Here is a 19,877-nt window from a genome sequence, read left to right as displayed (position 1 = left end):
ATTCTTTTATAAAAATATTTCTAATTTTCATGTAAGCATTTATGAGTATAGTTACATTAAAAGAGGTGGAGATTGCAGTCTTCCAACTTGGAGCTACTAAGGCCTCGGGACCCGATGGACTTAATGGACAATTTTTCCAACATCATTGGGAGGAAATCAAAGGGGATGTGTTCCTGGAAGTTAAAAGGTTCTTTGAGTCAGGAACACTTCATCCTGAACTTAATAGAACCCACATCACTCTCATCCCAAAAGTTCCCAACCCAGAAAGTTTGTCTCAATTTTGCCCCATTAGTTTGTGCAATTTTGCTTACAAGATTATCTCCAAGGTGTTGGCAAACCGCCTAAAACCTTGGCTCCCTGAGATTATTGCGGTGGAACAAAGTGCATTTGTAAGCGGAAGGCAAATCCAAGACAATATAATGATGGTCCAAAAAGTACTATATCAATTAAGAATTAGAAACAGGAAGGCGAAATTTCAGGCAATGTTGAAACTCGATATGCAAAAGGCGTACGATCGTGTGGAATGAGATTTCTTGGAGGCATTGACGGGAAAAATGGGTTTCAGTGAGAAGTGGTAATCCCTGGTTATGGCCTGCATAAAGTCGGTGACTTTCAGTGTTAAGTTTAATGGTGAACCCCTTGACTTCTTCCAACCCACTAGAGGCATTCGGGCAAGGTGACCCCCTCTCTCCCTACTTGTTTATAATAATGTCTAATGTGCTCTCACAGCTTATGAACAAAGCAGTTGAAGATGGTAGTATTACGGGGATTAAATTAAACAGGTTCTGCACTACCCTATCTCACCTGTTATTTGCGGATGATACTATATTTTTTTTGGATGGGAAAGTCAGAGAATGTCATAACCTTGCTGCAGTTTTGAATCAATATTGCTTTGCTTCGGGGCAGGCTATAAATTTAAACAAGTCAGGAAATTTTTTCAGTAAGGAGTGCCCAGATTGTTTGAAGAGGAATATGGCTTCAGAACTCAGAGTTCCTGTGATGGAAAAACTGGCAAATACTTGGGTATACCTTCAGATTAGGGACAAACAAAGAAGCAAATGTTTGCTTGGATCCTAGCTAGGGTGAATATGAAGTTGGAGGGATGGAAAGAGAACCTTATGTCGAGAGCAAGAAATGAGACATTGATTAATACTGTAGTACAAGCCTTGCCGCAATATTCCATGTCCATATTCAAAATTCCGTACTCGGTGTGTAGAGCGATTGAGCAAAGGATAGCATACTTTTGGTGGAAACAGAATGAATTGACTAGCGGGCTACATTGGAAGAAATGGGACATCCTCAAGACAAGGAAAGATAGTGGCGGTATGGGTTTTCGTGACCTTATATCATTCAATAAGGCGATGTTGGGAAAACAGGCATGGAGGCTCTCTCAATCCTCTTCGGCTCTTTGGAGCAAGCTGTTCAAAGGCTTATACTTTCCTGAAGGTGATTTTTGGAGTGCAAAAAAGGGGTCACGTCCGTCGTGGGAATGGCAAAGTATGCTAATTGGAAGGAATTCTATTCAGGGGGACATGAGATGGATTGTTGGAAATGGAAAATCGATCAAAATAAGAGAAGACAGGTGGCTGGAAATGGGAACTATTAATGGATCGATGAACCATGGCGAACCCCAGAAAGTGGATGAACTGATCAACCAGGAAAATAGAACATGGAATGAACAAAAATTGAGGTCTTTGTATGAAGAGGATGTTGTTAGCGAAATCTTAGCTGTTCCACTCAACAGCAACACCGAGGAGGACAAGATGATTTGGACAGGTAACAAAACTGGGGAATATACGGTTAAAAGTGCTTACAACAAACTACGTCCAGTAAGCCTACAACAATAATTAACGTTACCCTCCATCTCATTCCAAGTATCAAGATCTTTCTGGAATACTCTGTGGAAGTTAAACACTCCCCCCAAGATTCGGATATTCCTATGGAGTGCATGCCAAAATGCCTTACCAACTAGAGAAAATCTGTACAAGAGAAATAGCGTACCTGACCCCTTATGCCCCTTGTGCAAACAGGTACCGGAAACAGTCAAGCATATCCTACTCCTTTGACCATGGGCAGCTTCCATTTGGGCGGATCCAAGGCTAAATCTGCAATATTCAAGCATACCAATCACACGCCTGGATAAATGGGTCTCACAAGTTTTGGAATCAAACACATACTTGGTGACAAACCGAGGAGACAGTCGGAATACTATGGTCAATTTGGAAATCGCGAAATGCCTTCGTTTTCAACTTGCGACGGCCAGAACCAAACCAAATTATAGACATCGCGCTCACAAAGCTGGCGAGCTTTCAAAGATGGAATTTAAGCAAAACGAACAGAACCAAACATAGAAACGTTTCAGATCTTACTTGGAAGCCGCTGGCGAGGGGATCTCTAAAGCTTAACCTGGATGGCTCAAAATCGAAAGGATCGTTGGACTCAGCGGTGGCTAGGGTGGTTCGCGACTATAGAGGAATGATGATCGATGGGTTTGCGTACTCCGTTCGTGCTGGATCGGCCGAAGCAGCTGAAGCCCTAGTTCTTCTCCATGGCCTGCGTTTTGTGGAAGAAAAGCTGGGAAGAGAAATCCCTTGTGGGAGCAAAGTGGAAGTACATACCGACTGTACTTTGCTCATTAGTGCCTAGTTCAAGGGGAGCAAAGTCCATGGAAAATACAGGCCTGGATGGACGAATGCAGATCAAAGCTGGCCCAATTAAATTGGGTGAGTTTGTCCTACTGTCCGAGAGAAGCAAATCAACTTGCAGATTGGGTGGTCAAGGCAAAACGGAAGAAAAAACTTCCCCCGAACTCGCTACTTTATCCCCCGAAATCTATGTTGGATATCATAGTTTTTGATGTAAATAGACTTTTGCTGTGTTAATGAAATTTCATACATTATCGATCAAAAAAAAAAAAGGTGACACCTAAGCATTTTCAAAGATGCTTTGGTGCTTTCATTAAAAAAAGAAAAAAGAAAAACAAGACAGCAAACAAGAAAAAGGAGGCGGAAACGTCATCCGGGCGGGGGGGTCAGTACTAGGATTCCTGCCGCTTTCGCCTGGCCGGAGAGGGAGGCAGAGAGAGCGCCACACCCCGCGCACGTGACCCCGGCGGAGGACCCGCCACGTCATCCGCCTCTCCGCCCCTTCTCCAAGCGGAAGCCCATGATTGGCTTCCCCCCGCGCCCAGGCGAAATTATGCTGCTGCCCTTCACCTCCGCGCAAAATATCCCTCGTGCCCACTCCCTTCGCGAAACCCCCCCACCCCACCCCCACGAACTCTCGAGCCACACAGTTCTTCCGCGACACTCCAACTCCTTCCTCTTCCTTTCCGTCGTCCTCTCTTCTCCTCCTCCTCCTCCTCCTCCTCCGCAATCGCTTCGTCGATCACGAGCTCGCGCATCCATGACTATGATGACTCCTCCGCCACCGCTGGATGTAATCACCGCCTCCCTCCTCTCTCTCCCTCTCTCCCTCTCTCTCTCTCTCTGTGCGCGCGCGCTAGCTAATATTAGATACTAAAATTCACACACGTTTGATGGGTCTCTGTGATTTCCATCTCTTCTTCCTCACTGCTGCCGCTGCTGGTTCTTCGGTACTGGCGGCCATTTCGCGCTGTGATTCGTACAATTTGAGCTCCTCTTTCGTTGAGGATTGATGGGTGTCCTTTGCTCTCTTTTTTTCCCTTTGTTCCTGACGTGGGGAGGCTTTCTGAATTGAGCTGCTCCGGTGGTCGCGCCCAATCCGTCCGGGTCCCGGCGATGTCCTTAGGGTTTTGGTTGGATTGATCTGGGGTTTCGGTTTTTTGGGTGGAGGAAGCTAACTGCTTTTTTGTTGCAGCAGGAGGACGAGGAAATGCTGGTCCCGCATTCCGATTTGGTCGTCGAGGGCCCTCAGCCCATGGAAGGTAAGCATCTTTTGCCGCTTCCCTTCTCTTTGCGTTTTCTGGGTTTTCTTGGGGGCTGTGAGGTTGGCGGTAGGGGAGGGGAATTCCGGGTGTGATGCTGGTGTTCTAGTTAGTTGAGTAATGGGGGTGATTGATTTTCGGGGTGTTTTAGGCGTGGCGCAAGTGGATCCTACCGGCGTGGTGGAGAATCAGCAACCGGAGGAGCCTCCTTCGATGAAGTTCACTTGGAGGATCGACAACTTCCCTAGGTTGAATACGAGGAAGCACTATTCCGAGGTTTTTGTGGTGGGCGGTTACAAATGGTAATTGACTCTCCTCATTGAAATTGTCCGGGTGCGCTGCGATATATGATTTCGACATGATACTTAGCGGTGATTGGTATTTTGCACTAACTAGGTTGCTCTCCACAGGCGGATACTTATTTTCCCGAAAGGAAACAACGTGGACCACTTATCTATGTATTTAGATGTGGCAGATTCGGCAGCGCTGCCGTATGGATGGAGCAGATACGCCCAGTTCAGTTTGGCTGTGGTGAATCAGATCAATAACAAGTATACAATAAGAAAGGGTACGTAACTGTCAGATAGAATCATATGGTTTACCAAGCAAATGCCGGTATATGAGCAGGTGGCTGTTTAATTATTTATGCTTTCTAAGTTGATAATATAGTTAAGTCATTTCTTCTGTCTTTGGCTTGGGGTCTAGTATTGGTTGGCAGAAGAATAAATAGGTAGCCTGCTAGTATATTTTGTTGCCTTATCAAAACTTTAATTCGCGGTTGGAGCAGCAGAATAAAATTCACGAATCTGGTAGTGCTCATCTTGTTTATTCTAGGAGGGAGAGCTTACCTGATCTCCCTTAGTAGGAGGAATATTAAAGTCTAACTCTCCTTGCAATAAAGGGAAATCCTGCACGTGGGGGGCTGGGGGGGAGGTGAGGAGAGACAGAGAGGTCCATGAAAAGAAAGAAAGAGGGGTTTGTGTGTGTGTGTTGAGGGGGGTGGGGGTGTGGAATGCAGGGACTGGGGGGGAGGTGAGGAGAGACAGAGAGGTCCATGAAAAGAAAGAAAGAGGCGTTTGTGTGTGTGTGTGTGTGTGTGTGTGTGTGTGGCGGGGGGGGGGGGGGGGGGGTGGAGTGAGAGAGAGAGTTCTGTCACAAACTGGCCCTTGCTCATTGATATGAAAGAAATCCATAGAGATCAGCAAGGTGGAAAAAAATATTCCGGAGGCATAAGTTGCAAGTTTTTGGGCAAGTTTCTGTCAGAAAATGGCACGTGCTCATAGAAGGGCAAACTAATTGTCCTAGTCAACAGCTAACAGTCTTTTCCTAAGAAAATGGGTAGAATAAAAACAGTCAATAGAAAAGTACTACTGGATCCTTTGCCACGAAAGATGTGCTTGAAGACTGAAGTTGAAAGCCATGCAGTTCAGCATGGCAGAATAGTTGGGGAGGCCTTTGTGGAAGAAAAAGTCTCTAGAGTCGGTTTGTAGACTGCAACTGGGATGAACTTATGTTGTGTTGCTTGCCGTGGTAGTTTGCTTTAATTATAGTATTCCTTGCAGACAAAATGTTCGATACAATTAAGTGGCTTCTTAGTTACTTTGCTTCAATTAGCTATTTATTGTATATCACTTGTTGACTGGCCACTTTCTTTGGCTTGTGATCCTGGATATCTTGGCTGAAGAATCCTTCAATCATGGCTTTTATTTCATGTCGTTAATGCCGAGAGCAACAAAATGAAAATGTATTTATTTGGGTATCATTTGCCTTGTTCAGTCTAGAAACATTGATATTGAAGTGAGGAGAATATTTCTCATCTCATCTTCAACACCGATCCCTCAAACAACCACCAGCATGGGCATTATTTTTGGTGCTTGAGAAGAGGGGAAGTTGTTTGATTATTCACTAGATTTTCCTTAGGATCTTCTGTATTTAGTAAGATGGGGTTTTACTTGTTTGCCTTGATTTGTAGCATGTCCTTGGTCGCAGTTTGTGAAAAGGACATCTTCGAACTAGTGTGCATGATTGAATTGGAGAGCTCTCCTTAGCCATTTGTCCCTTATTCTTGGAGATCTTCCTGTTCTAGCTGCTTTCTTTCACCTGGAAAACTTCATCATTTTGTTGAAGGCATGCAGAACGATATAGCTACTACTGCATATGTACTTGTTCTGTGGCTTATCTTGGGCCAATGTTTTCAAACTCGTTCAGCTTATAAGAGGTGACCAGTCGTACAGCATACCCCGTTGATTTATAATGTGCTTAATTATGATGTAGCATCTCCATTATGGAAATAATAAGAGTGCTCTTATGCTGCAAAGCTGTTAGTTAGGGGCTAATCTGCTTACTTGGTTCTGCCTTGGCTACATAAGCTTCTTCAAGGTTAAAAATTCACCAGTATATTCCATGCCTTCAGTTAGTTTGGCTCACTGCATCTAGTCATCTTGGTTTAGACATTACTCATCCTCACTCTCATTTTACCTCAGTTATTCTTGTTACCTTTGAAATAATGTATCTAAATTCTTTAGATACGCAACATCAGTTCAATGTGAGAGAGAGTGACTGGGGTTTTACATCCTTCATGCCTCTTGGCGAGCTATATGATCCTGGTAGAGGATATATGGCAAATGATACAGTTTTCGTGGAAGCTGAGGTTGCTGTGCGCAAGATTCTGGATTACTGGTCATACGACTCGAAAAAGGAGACTGGTTATGTGGGACTTAAGAACCAAGGAGCCACCTGTTATATGAACTCTTTGTTGCAGACTTTGTACCATATACCATACTTTAGAAAGGTGGGAACTCTATAGTTACTCTTTTTTTGAATGTGAGTTATAATATGGTAATGCATCTTGATTTTGTATATGTCAGGCTGTATACCATATGCCAACAACTGAGAATGACATGCCTTCTGGAAGCATTCCTTTGGCTCTTCAGAGTTTGTTCTATAAGCTGCAATATTATGATAGCAGTGTCACGACAAAAGAACTGACAAGATCATTTGGATGGGACACTTATGATTCATTTATGCAACATGATGTTCAAGAACTGAATAGAGTCCTGTGTGAAAAGCTTGAGGATAAAATGAAGGTATAGGAGGTCATAGCTTAAACTTTTTATATTCAATCTATAAGTTGTGCTTTATGGATCCAGGGAACTGTGGTAGAGGGCACAATACAGCAATTATTTGAGGGTCATCATATGAATTATATTGAGTGCATCAATGTAGACTATAAATCAACCAGAAAGGAATCGTTCTACGGTAATGTTCATGCCGAAAGTTTGAGATTTTGTCCGGTTGTTACCCTGTTCGCATTTTCATGATAATGTTATTATAAAGTTGGAGGATTTTGAAGTCTATGTCTATATGGCAGATCTACAGCTTGATGTTAAAGGGTGTCGGGATGTTTATGCTTCTTTTGACAAATATGTAGAAGTTGAACGTCTTGAAGGTGACAACAAATACCAAGCTGAGGAACATGGTTTGCAGGTTAGTAAACATGTTTGTAGATATAATTAGACAGTTGTCTTGTATCTAAGGAACTGGGCCACAGGATACTTGATATGAGGTAGCTGATATTGTTTTCTTTCTCTTCTGTTGCCTATGAGATATTAAGCCAAAAGGTTGCTTCTGTTTCCACTGTTATTTCAGGGTCATAGTAGATCCTGCTAAGTAATTGTGCATGATATACCAATTTCAACTATTGTCTTCTGAGTTTCAATAGCGAAGACGGCTCAACTTTTTGATCATTCTACTAAGCTAATTTTATCAGTTACTGTCGGATTAGTTTCTTTCATGATACAGAGTTTATTCCCCATGGTGACCCCTTGATAGGTTTTTGATTGACCTTCTGTACAGTGAAATCTCCGTGCTCTAGAGTGAAGGAAATGTGCTAATGTTATTTTTCTTATTTCTTCCATGTTATTGTTTAGCATCTTTCTTGGAAACAGCAGAAAGGCTATTGACCTGTGCAGCTTTCTTGTAAACAAATCAATGGTCAAAGATAAATTGAAGGATGGTTGTCGTTTATTTTGTTATGTCAGGATGCAAAGAAGGGCGTCCTGTTTATTGACTTCCCCCCAGTTCTGCAACTTCACCTTAAGCGGTTTGAATATGATTTTATGCGAGACACTATGGTTAAGGTAAGTGTACAATTCTATACATGATTTTGGTATTTGACTGAATTGACGGAACTCATTATTTAAAATTTCGAATTTGTAGAGGTTATGTTGAGGAAATGTCATTAGTTGCACCTAGTCTAATTGTTCTCTTCCCACGTGCTATGCTGCGTCTAATGATGAGAGATAACATTTTATGTAGGGTCTTGTTAGCAAGTGGCCCAACAGCACTTGTTGAGACTACTAAAATTAGTAATAACGCCTATCAACACATCTTGGGAAGTTGAAAAGGAACATAGTCCCAAAAAGTGACATGCTTCAAATAGAAATGGTCATTTCCAAAGCAAATTAATGACTCTTAGTAAGTGCTTTAGAGGCACTCTTTAACTTTTTCCTTATAAGACAAATTCCTATAAATTTGCTGATTTAAAATGATTTTGGATAAGCAAAATTAGATCTGTGGAAAGGATTCCTTTCATTCTCCTTCTCCTTTTTATTTCTGACACTCCGTAAAGTTCCAATCTCCGGATGTGATATTCGGCGAGGATCTTAGGTTCTTTTGTTGTTTCAACATTGAGATCCATTGGTGTTGGTCTTGTTCCTTTACTCGCAAAATGGTATCAGTTCAGTCTCATGCTCCTCATTTACTAACAAATTTTGTTTATTCAGATAAATGATCGCTATGAGTTCCCTCTTCAGCTGGACTTAGACAGAGACAATGGAAAATATTTGTCACCAGATGCAGATAGCAGTGTACGCAACCTTTATTCTCTTCACAGGTAGGTTTGGCCTTTGCATAATAATTGCACAATGGCCTGTTTCTTGGCTGCCATTTCCCCCCTGCTTAATGAACTTCTCTTCATATTCCTCCTCCCCCCCCCCCCAAAACAAGAAAAAAGAACCCCGCAAAAATACACAAAGAACAAGGGAGAAAAAAGCCTCCCTCTGGAAACATCAAATCCGAATTATCTTTACAGTTGTTCGTGGTTATACTCCATTTGAGCTCATAGCTGCACATTTTATACTGGTGTTCAATTCTGCTTGTATATTGTACTGAATATTTGCATTTGGTATTTATCATACTAGTTATTTGATTACAAATCACTTGTTTAAGCCATGTTTTTGGGTTTTCTTTTCTTTTCTCTCTTTTTTTTCTCTTCGGCAAAAATGACCACTTATAAGACGTATTTTTGTTGGGGGGTTGGAGGTGAAGCTTTCGTGTATGGTTTTGCATGTGGCAGTGTATATGTCTCTTGACATGTGTGAAGTTCGATAGTTTATATCGGCGAATGCGCTTATCCTTCTTGTGTTATCATTTCCTGGGCAGTGTCTTGGTTCATAGTGGTGGCGTTCACGGCGGTCATTATTATGCCTTTATCAGGCCCACACTCTCTGATCAATGGTATGTGTTATTTCTACTCTCTCTCTCTCTCTCTCTCTTCCCCCTGACAGAATCTAGCTCTTCTTTTCATTATCTTGTTAAATGGATTATCCAGCAAGGGGTTTTGCTGCATCTTATTTTCGTTTGGAGATTAGCCAATGGGTTTTATTTTTGGTCTTTTTCATACGGTGCATGTCCTTATGATAAAGATCGTCAGATTTTCTGCTCTGCAAGAAAATCCTACAGTGAATTATTCCCTTTGATTCCCATGAACTATGCTGAAATATGGGTTCTTTAACACCTGGAATTGGAACCATCGTTGGGCAAGTACAGTGACCTCAAGATCTCAATCACTGTTAATTCCAAATATCTTTCACCTGCCGAACGGAATCTGAGGCATCTGCATCCACCATTCCCATACCAAGACTTCAATTGTCATCATTCTTTCAAATTCAAACAATCTGAAAATAATGCAGGCAAGTTAGGTTCAGTTTTGAGGAAGAAATTCTTAGCTTAGTACGCATTAGTTATCACTTCTTTTAGGGTGAAGTACTGATGACATTCTAATAGAGTAATAACTATTAGATTCTGGTGAAATAGCAATAAGCTATTATGGCAACAGCCAACAATCAAGACCATGATTAAATTTCAGTTTTCACTCAGTCAATAGTTCGATATGTCAATCTACTTCTCAATGTTAATGTGCTACAAGCATGCTTTAACCCATAGTTAGGACCAACTTTGTCCGATTATTATGTTGTAGCTTTGCCTGAAACTGACAATCACAGCACTCGATTGGTACCTGGAGGCCTTAACTTCCAAGTCTTTCAAATCATATTCAACGAGTTTCAATTTTAAATGCTAACTTTGATAAATTAGCGATCAAAAAATAATAAAAATATACTTAATATCCTTTCCTGAATTATATCTTAATGGCACAAATCAATTATGATTTGAATGGTGCACTTTCAAGCATATTTTGAACACCATTTTAATTTCTAAAAAGTCACTTAATGCTTGATTTGGTTTTGTAATGAGATAATGAATGGATATACATACTATGATGGATATCTTATTGTAGCATGTACCATTTTCAATGAATTAATGTTATGCGATGTATTTGTGAATATGGAATATAAGAGACGCTTACATATAGATTCCATAATTTGTAGTGTGATCACAAATTCAATGTTTCTCCACTGGCAAATCTTTTTTTCCATGACTTCTTTTTGCCCCAAACAATTATGACTTTGTTCTAGTTGCCACCGCAACCTTGAAGTTAATCTGCTTCATGTTTAGGTGAAGAGTATCCAATAGAACACACACACATTATTGCACTTGCCTGTATTGAACTTGGCTTTGTAATAAGGTTGAGGAGTTTGCTTACCACAACTTTATCTCTAGTCTTTGCGCTACATTATGACATGTTCCATCTTTGACTTCTTGCCTTATTTTAATTTTTTTCATAAGTAATTGCTAAGAAAGCCCGTAATAATTGAGGATATATTTTGTTCCTGGACTCTGATGGTCACAAGGCTTTGCATGCATGTAGAGGCGATTGGTCTGTTAGTTTGGAACTTTTGTTGTAATCAGTAGCACATCTTTTGAGATTCCAACTTTCAGGTTTAAATTTGATGATGAACGGGTGACAAAAGAAGATACAAAGAGGGCTTTGGAAGAACAGTATGGGGGAGAGGAGGAGGTGATATATTACACTGATTCTCAAATTGATTCTTTGCCTGACTTGTGATGAGCTTACTTGATTCTTATTTGTTTTCTTTCAGTTGCCGCAGACCAATCCTGGTTTTAACAACACTCCCTTCAAATTTACAAAATACTCAAATGCATACATGCTTGTGTATATACGTGACAGTGACAGGGACAAAATAATTTGTCACGTCGATGAGAAGGACATTGCAGAACATTTGAGGGTAAAGTTCTTTCTTGATGAATCTACTCCCATGTAGCTGGGGACGTATATGGGTTGGACTTATGTTCTTATTGTCTTTAGATAAGGTTGAAGAAGGAACAAGAAGAGAAGGAGGAAAAGAGAAAGTACAAAGCACAAGCCCATCTTTATACTATAATAAAGGTATATAGTTGTCGTGGTGTTTACTCAGAAGCAGCATAGGCCTTTTGTTGGTATTATATCTAAAGCAACAGCCTATTATGCTAGGTAGCACGAGAAGAGGATCTTGTTGAGCAGATTGGAAAAGATATATACTTCGATCTTGTGGACCATGACAAAGTCCGAAGTTTTCGCATTCAGAAGCAAATTCAGTTTACTCTTTTCAAGGTATCTTTACACTTTTCATTACTTTTATCTAATGACCATTTCGAGCCTATTAGTATATATCTGTTCAACTCCAGCTTCAATTTTTTTCTAATCTGGCCTTGTTTTTGGCATTTTTGTTGTCTTTTACTACTCCGACTACATCAGTACTGATTCAGGAATCCATCTTGACTGTCATCTGCTCTTGAGAGAATTTCTGTGTGTGATACTTTATCATTTTCTTTTTTGATTGGGGTCAACTTTTCATTGTAATTTTGTACTTTGTCTCTTCAATTTACCATAATATATCTTTGAATAGCTGAAAATCTTTATGTGCTTGTTAATTAACGATGCTTCAAAGAGCTTTCAGAATACCTGACTTCTAACTTGGTGTCTTCTGATTTTGGTACTGGGATAGTAGCTATATTATGATATTGCTTTAAGCTAATTTAAATACGGCAGTAGAAACAACAAAGATTTTTGTTTAGTGCGTCAGCCATGTGGACGTTGCTGTTTCATTCGGATCCTATCTAGTAATATGTATGGTCAGATATGTTGATTTATTTATGTGACTGATTTTCTGGTTACTCGCAGGAGGAAGTTGCCAGAGAGTTCGGTGTACCTGTGCAATGTCAGCGTTTCTGGTCATGGGCAAAGAGGCAAAACCATACTTACCGTCCAAATCGGCCTCTAACACCCCAAGAGGAAGCTCAACCAGTAATAACATTTTACTGCTGAATCCCATTCTCCAATTCCATGGATTAATTTATTTGATTGGGGAGTTCTTTTATTTCTAAGTATGTCAAAGTTTCTTGATAGAATGCAGAAAAGCCATATACATGTAAAAGAAGATCGTTAAGGTCACTTTCCTTAATGGAAGTTATGAGTCCTCCCTAAACTTTCTTTTACAGTATCAAATATTACTTCATGGCCTTTACCTTGTTTGTGTGAAAATTGGGATGCTAGGTAGGCAGGTCATGTCTTGCACTTGAAGTCTTCATCAGATATTATACTTTCTTGACAACAGATTGATTAGGCCATTAGTGATGGTGGTGTAGGGAAAACTGCTGTCATCTTTGATTTTGTTTAATTGGATTAGGCTCATCATAAGAATGAGGATGAGCTGGAGTATGTAGAATATATAATTGCTTCTCATGTATATTTGATCATCTAAAAATTGTCATAACCTTGACATAGGTTGGACAGTTAAAGGAGATGTCAAACAAGGCATACAATGCGGAATTAAAGCTGTTCTTGGAAGTTGATCTTGGGCTGGTAATGATTTATAGTCATTGGCCATGCATTATTTGTGTTTGCATGCGACTCTGAGGTGGCTTTCGAAGGTACCATATTTTTGTAGCATTTGCTATGGTCTAAATGACAGTGCGATATTGCAGGATCAGGTTCCTGTTTCACCACCCGAAAAATCTAAAGAAGATATCTTGCTATTCTTCAAACTTTACAACCCTGAGAAAGGAGAACTGCGGTAGTTTGCATTTACGTATATAGAATTTTCCTGTTTTCTTTGCACCTTTTTTCTTCATCTTACGTGAGAATTACCACCATGATACCAGATATGTAGGTAGGCTCTTTGTGAAGAGTTCTGGTAGACCAGTTGAAATTTTGCCAAGATTAAATGAGATGGCAGGCTTCAATCAAGATGAAGAATTAGAACTATTTGAGGTTTGTTCCTTCCCTTCCCTTGGAGAAAGAGGAAGCCTGCATTTGAACATACTTCCTTGAGGATGAGATAGTTCAATTTCATTCAAGTATTTGCAGAAGTCAAATTTATCGACTGTTTTCGCAAAAATCACAACAAGCAGCTTGGACTCTCCACTTTTAAAATCTAGTTTTTGTGGTAAAAGATAAAAGTCGTCATAGTTTCAACTATCTAAGGTCTGTTTCACTCCTTGGCAACGTAAATTTAAGGCCCTCATTTCATGTTGGTGTTATCCACAGGAGATAAAGTTTGAGCCTTCTGTCATGTGTGAGCATCTTGACAAGAAGGCATCATTTCGAACGAGTCAGGTATATATTGGCTTATGGCGTCTTGTTCAAGCTCACTTTTCACACATTTTCTTAGAATGAGTACTCTATTTCTCTTCTCAGATTGAAGATGGGGACATCATTTGCTTTCAAAAAGCTCGAATAGACAATGAAGATGAATTTCGTTATCCAGATGTTCCTTCTTACTTGGAGTATGTGCATAACCGCCAGGTACCACCAGTGCTCATTTGTTTAGTACTATTACTGAGTTTTTGTGAGTTTCTTCTTTACTTGTTAATTTTGTGTGTGGAGGTGCGTTTCTTTGCCTTCAGCATGCATTTGAGCTCCTCTTTCCTTCCTGCTTTCTTTGCTGGACTTTTTTTTTGGCGATATGACATGCATTAAGATAAACTCAATAACCTCAGGATTAAGAAACATCGTCCAAAGCAGTCTCACTATGCCAGAACTCACACTGGGACTGGTTCATTGCTGTAAGGAGACTTTTATTTTTATTAATGGACCTGTTGCCACGAAGGAAAGAGCCATATCATCATCCATGAATTCCCTTAACATTGGATGATTCTACTTGAGAGTTTTTTTCTGGAAATGATACTACTTGAGAGTTTTTGAAGGCTAATACCTGTTGGAAAGGCATAAGGATGGGCAAAGGGATTTGTGCATCGTTTTCATAAATTAGGAGGAAATATGACAGGTTTCAAGGGAAATGTTTTGGAGAATTCTAGAGAAGAAAGGAGTACACGTTGCTTATATACAATTATAAAATGACATCCATGATGGAGCTGTGAGTTTGGTAAGGATACATTGAAGAGAAACCGAGGTTTTTCCTATGACCTAGGATGATTCAAGTTTTCAGCTTTTAGTCCTTATCCTTCAGTTTTCAGGCTAATTGGGATAAACAAGATGATATCCTTGGCTTATGCATTTTGCAGATGATGTTTATAGATGAAAGCTGAAAATCAACCAGGAGTGAAAAGCTCACATTGTAGTGGGAAACATTGGAATCTAAGGCTTTTCGGTTCAGTCCAGAAAAATGGTATATGGACTATAGAGTATAAGTTTAAGGCAGCAGGCCAAACGTCACAATGTAGGATGGAGAAATTGTGGAGATTTTACCCACAAAATACAAGTGGGATGGAGAAAGTAGACGAGGACGAGTGTGTTCGTTGTTTTACACAACCATTGAATGCCATTTAAGCTTAAGTGAAATTTCTGATAAAGTTGGTAGTCAAACAAGGATGAGATGAGAAACTCATTTGAAGTATTCTGACATGGAACTGTGCCTTTGAATGCTCCAGTGAGAAGATGTGATTATCAGATGAAGCCCACATTAGAAGGGGCAACAGACCCAAAATGATGTGGAACGAGATGACAAGGAAAGATATAGAGTACTTAGAGAAGACTTCATGGAGAATAGAGCACAATGGCATGAAAAGATTCATATATCAGACCATCCTTAGAGGATTATATTTTAATTGTCGATTCTGTACATCTCTGCTCTTTTGGGCAGAGATAAAATGTGTCTTCATTTCTTTCATGCTTCTTGACATTTCTTTATGTTGAAACTTATTGCACTTAACCCCAAAGGGCTCTTTTGCTGAGATGCTTTGAGAAAAGCTGCAAAGGACAGTGCGCTTGTTGACTTCTCAAGCATTTAGTTTGTACTTTTTAGTAGTATATTGGTGATTTTCATGCACACATTCACCAATATTGTAAATCTTGCATTTGGAAGATGGACTGCTTTGTTTTGTTTATCAAATATAAACACTGGAAGAGGCTTTAGTCCACCATGCTTGGATTTTTTATGTCTATGTATTATTGTGTTTCTGTCAATCTAAATTATATACAAAATATGATTTTGTAGATTGTTCATTTTCGATCATTGGAAAGACTAAAGGAGGACGATTTCGTCCTAGAGTTGTGAGTATTAGTTACACCTTTTTGCTTTTCTCTTTTTTTGGTTTTTGAGTGTGTATGATATTCATCAATTATGCATATGCCTTTAAGGTCCAAACTACATAATTATGATGAAGTGGTGGAAAGAGTGGCTCAACAAGTTGGGCTGGATGATCCATCAAAAATTAGGCTTACATCTCACAATTGCTACTCTCAACAACCCAAGCCTCAACCAATCAAGTTTCGAGGGGTAGAGCGTCTTTCAGATATGCTAGTCCATTATAACCAGGTAGAGTTTGCATAATTATATGAGCCTTTGATCTTTTAGACCTCTGATAATTCATCTAGAGGGGCTGGCTGATATTTCTCTCTATGATAGATCTCTGATATATTGTACTACGAAGTATTGGACATCCCTCTCCCAGAGTTGCAAGGTCTAAAGAACTTGAAAGTTGCGTTTCATCATGCCTCAAAGGATGAGGTGCATTTGAGTTCTCTCTCTGTCCCTTTCAGGAATCTTATGTACATGAATTTCTGACTTTTTTTATCTTTATGTATTTTTTTAATGCATTTCAGGTTGTAATTCATCATATTAGACTTCCAAAGCAGAGCACAGTTGGTGATGTTATTAATGAACTTAAGACAAAGGCAAGTTATTGATTGTCATTGACGTACGCCAGTAATCCTCTCTTTAGGAAAATGATGGAGAATACATTGGGAGATATACAAATTCTGGTCTATCTCACTCCAAAATTTTTTTTTTTTGGCTCTTTCCAATTGATCTCTTGACCTTGAAAAACAAGTACCAAGAATAGCTAGTTTATTGGATTATGTAGGGAGTGGTTCATGTCAGTCTATGAGTCGACAGTTGTGTTACATTTTGCTGTTTTAAACAAATTTCTTGTACCATTTAAGCCATCTTCTGCTAGAGGAGAATTTTCGGTTTTTTTGTCCATGAAAGTTTGCAACTGAGACCTATTCAAACTTTCACCATGAGAAGAATGAAATTTCAATCTTTATTTTCTATAGAGGTTTAGAAGTTGTTGCTTCAAGTTTAGTGTGAGGGTTGCTTCAAGTTGTTGCTTAGAATTTTTTATGCATGGACTAGTAGTTGTTTGAGCTCTCCTCTCTGCCTTGCTTATATTTATTTCACAACTCTCTCTCTCTCGGAACAAACTTCTTTCTGAATAGACTCAATGGGAATCCCTTGCTGAACAGGTAGATTTGTCTCGTCCTGATGCAGAACTTAGACTTCTTGAAGTCTTCTATCATAAGATCTACAAGGTAATTGCATTTTCAGTGACCCTTTAGTTATTTTCATGTGTTCAGTTTCCATTCTCCATTGTAACTCGGACCATTGTATTTGAAAAGTTTAAATGTCAAACCATTATTTGATAGTGATGATGATTTAGACGTCGAATTCTATTTAAACCATTCACTTGACATGCCCAATATCTGTGCAGATCTTTCCTTCCAGTGAGAAAATTGAGAATATAAATGACCAGTACTGGACATTGCGTGCTGAGGAGGTGAGCATGCTATAGGACTCTCTTTTGCTCCTTCCAATCTTTTCATCATCTTAATTTTGGTTGAATTGCTTGAGGAATGTAAAGATGGTGGTTTGTTTCTTGTATCCTTTTCGGGCTGGCAAAGTTCTTATCATTTAAAAAACGTTTAAGCCTGATTAATTGATAATGCAAATACCTCATAGAATGGAAGATCCATGACAGAGAACATTTTTCTTCCTTCACTTCTAGTGGTACTTGACCAAGGAAATGTATGTCATATAAAGAGAATTGAACTCTTCATAAGGAAGATTATTTTTTCACCAATATTTCTTGTCATTTCAATTGTATGAAAGTATGTACCAGCCCTCATGTAAAGTAATTATCTAGATTGTAGCCGAAAATTCTCATATCAATAGCTGATAAAAACAAAATTTATTTGATAGTGCTTTGCATAGAGTAAACTCATAAATCCCCACCTCATGGAAGCAATCGTTTCTAGATTCAGCGGGTCTAAACAATCATAAAATGAGTTCTCTTCCAGCAGGTTTCATTGGCAGAAAAAATAACAAGTGAATTAGGAAAGAGGTTTGAATTTCAAACTGAAATGACATCTTGAGAAAGCATGTTACAGGGGTACCGCCAATAGTCTATTTCGCTGCACTACTTGCTCTGAGCTCTTGTTTTCTTTATCTATGGTGGGTTTTGTGGTTGCGCTTCTGACCATCTTTCTCTTTCTTTGAAGATAGCATCCTCGTTGTTTTTCTTTGGGTCTTCTTCTTTGTCTTTTTTTTTTTACTGTGGTTTAATTTTTTTTCATGTGCTATTAATTGTTGTAGCTATTGAAACTTAAAATTCTTATTTGCTCAGATTCCCGAAGAAGAGAAGGACCTTGGGCCGCATGATCGCTTGATTCATGTTTACCACTTCACGAAGGAAACTCCTCAAAATCAGCTGGTATCGAACATTCAGTTGTTCTACAATTATTTTTGGTCAAGTTTAAGTTTTCTTCCCATTATTTTTGTCTTCTGATTTGGTAAGAATATTAAGCAGGTGTCTTTTTATTTTCTTTCCCCTTCTTAATGTGTGCTTCGATCAGCATGTGCAGAACTTTGGAGAACCCTTTTTGTTGGTCATTAATGAAGGTGAAACATTAGCTGAAGCAAAAGTGCGCATACAAAAGAAACTGCAAGTTTCAGATGACGCATTCGCCAAGGTCTCCATCTTGTCTCTATGCCTTCTTTATTATCATGATTATGGTGGAGGTTCCTATAGTGTATATAGTGTTTATGGATACCAAACGCTGAAACAAAATGTGAAAATGCTTAAACAGTGGAAGTTTGCATTTCTTTCGTTGGGTCGCCCAGAGTATCTTGAGGATTCTGAAATTTTATCAAACCGTTTTCAGGTGCATCTCTCTGTCTCTCTGTCTCTGTCTCTCTCTCTCTCTCTCTCTCTCTCTCTCTCTCTCTCTCTCTCTCTCTCTCTCTCTCTCTCTCTCTCTCTCTCTCTCTCTCTCTCAACACAAACACACACAGAGCACCCATGACAAATGATAGATAAGTCATGTTGTCACAACCTGAATCGGATGTTTCAACAGAGGAGAGATGTTTATGGCGAACAGTACCTTGGATTGGAGCACTCTGATGCTCCCAAGAGGTCTTATGTGGTGAATCAGGTGAATTTCTGTACTTAACGCATTTGCTTTAAAAATTCTGTGGGGATGAGGTGATATTGCTGTGTAAGCCAATTTATGCCTGGTTAAATTCCCGTGGGTTGCTTGTCTGTCCATGTGTGCATCATGATTTATTTCCGATTTGCAGAACCGTCACACTCATGAGAAGCCTGTTAAAATATACAACTAAGAAGAGCTGAGGATTTAACGGGACCTTCCATTTAAGGACTACTTGATGATAATGATGTGGAGGTTGAGAACGCTTGTTGCATCTAAGTGATGGCCTGGGTGACCATAGTACATGTAGGCTAAATTATTCTTTAGCACGGGTGAGGAAGTTGGGTGTCCGCTCTTCAAGGGAATCTCTTCTCATATGGCCCTGCTTGAGCTCTTCCTCTTTCTAAGGGATTTTCTTGTTTCCCGGTCTGTCGTCCTCCTGCGTCTGTAATTTAGCAGTGCATAAGAAGATTTTGGATGAGGGTGTTTATAGCGGGAATCGTTCCATTTTACTATCTTCTTTCCCTTTTCATTTGATCTTTTTTGTAGTTCGGTTTTTAAGTATAGTGGGGGACGACCTCAAAATTTCAAGTGGCTGGTTGTACCCGATTAAGGGTGTTGTAGAAAGAGCTGCACCACTTAGCAGTCCTGATTGCTCTGTTCATCCATGTCATAATTATAGCGATCATTTGTTTCGTTCAAGGATGTCTTATACAGGTTTTATTGAAGCGTGTGCTTTTCGGAGGTATCCGTTTTCTTCTGTTTAGGTCAGAACCTTTAGGGCTCATTGGCTTCTGGATTTTCGCCGGTACAATAGGAATTGCCGGTTCGATCCACAGTAAAATAACTTACTGAAGGAGCAGACAGAAATTTGTATTCTGTCGTTGTCATCATGAGCCATGAAACTATATGTAGCTGCGATAGTGAAAGGAAGAGGCTGTCACCTGTAACTCGTACCTCTACCAATTTAAAGTACCAAGCTCATTGATACTTTCTATCTTTTTGTGTTTTCTTCTTTCTTCAGGATGTCGGATCTAATCATCGTCCAAAACTTAGCCTCACCACACCCCCCCCCCCCCCCACATCAAATCGAATTGCTTGGGTGACATTCTGTGTTCGAGGCAT

General features: G+C 39.7%; 1 protein-coding gene and 1 long non-coding RNA gene across 6 annotated transcripts; one reads left to right on the top strand and one right to left on the bottom strand.

Annotated features, from left to right (window-relative positions):
• Positions 1-1,786: 1,786 nt before the first annotated feature.
• Positions 1,787-2,885, bottom strand: LOC130139203 (uncharacterized). Its single transcript, XR_008817395.1, has 2 exons — positions 2,370-2,885; positions 1,787-2,105 (listed from the first exon to the last, which is right to left on the bottom strand). It is a non-coding gene; the product is annotated as an uncharacterized LOC130139203 (long non-coding RNA).
• Positions 2,886-3,294: 409 nt separating this feature from the next.
• On the top strand, positions 3,295-19,454 carry LOC115664975 (ubiquitin C-terminal hydrolase 12-like). Of its 5 annotated transcripts, none has more exons than XM_056315664.1 (32): positions 3,295-3,438; positions 3,841-3,907; positions 4,059-4,209; positions 4,318-4,475; positions 6,433-6,698; positions 6,775-6,993; positions 7,057-7,165; positions 7,278-7,393; positions 7,948-8,046; positions 8,692-8,801; positions 9,350-9,424; positions 11,027-11,105; positions 11,188-11,334; positions 11,415-11,495; positions 11,580-11,699; positions 12,270-12,392; positions 12,873-12,950; positions 13,073-13,161; positions 13,250-13,358; positions 13,635-13,703; positions 13,785-13,892; positions 15,544-15,599; positions 15,687-15,864; positions 15,955-16,056; positions 16,152-16,223; positions 16,794-16,859; positions 17,039-17,104; positions 17,951-18,037; positions 18,180-18,296; positions 18,414-18,488; positions 18,681-18,758; positions 18,904-19,454. In XM_056315664.1, the coding sequence occupies exons 1-32, from the start codon at positions 3,406-3,408 to the stop codon at positions 18,943-18,945; spliced, it is 3,345 nt and encodes a 1,114-aa protein (XP_056171639.1). In that variant the 5' UTR covers positions 3,295-3,405; the 3' UTR covers positions 18,946-19,454. The 5 variants fall into 5 exon arrangements, with proteins under 5 accessions (XP_056171639.1, XP_056171641.1, XP_056171640.1 ...); XM_056315666.1 differs by having other exon boundaries at positions 16,152-16,227; positions 16,798-16,859; positions 18,189-18,296; XM_056315665.1 differs by having other exon boundaries at positions 16,152-16,227; positions 16,798-16,859.
• Positions 19,455-19,877: the final 423 nt, after the last annotated feature.

The sequence above is a fragment of the Syzygium oleosum genome, unplaced genomic scaffold (genome assembly GCF_021117445.2).
Source record: "Syzygium oleosum isolate NSW1041296 unplaced genomic scaffold, Sole_v2.1 Sole_v2.10, whole genome shotgun sequence".
NCBI lineage: Eukaryota > Viridiplantae > Streptophyta > Magnoliopsida > Myrtales > Myrtaceae > Syzygium > Syzygium oleosum.
Note: the sequence above shows the minus strand (reverse complement) of the source record. Positions and strands in the feature narration are given on the sequence as shown.

Excerpts from the sequence above, each read along its gene's own strand:
- LOC115664975 (XM_056315664.1), top strand. The coding sequence starts at position 3,406 with ATGACTATGATGACTCCTCCGCCACCGCTGGAT. Across the intron at positions 3,439-3,840 it reads CTCCTCCGCCACCGCTGGAT|CAGGAGGACGAGGAAATGCT; the intron begins GTAATCACCGCC and ends TTTTTGTTGCAG. Across the intron at positions 11,335-11,414 it reads ACATTGCAGAACATTTGAGG|ATAAGGTTGAAGAAGGAACA; the intron begins GTAAAGTTCTTT and ends TATTGTCTTTAG.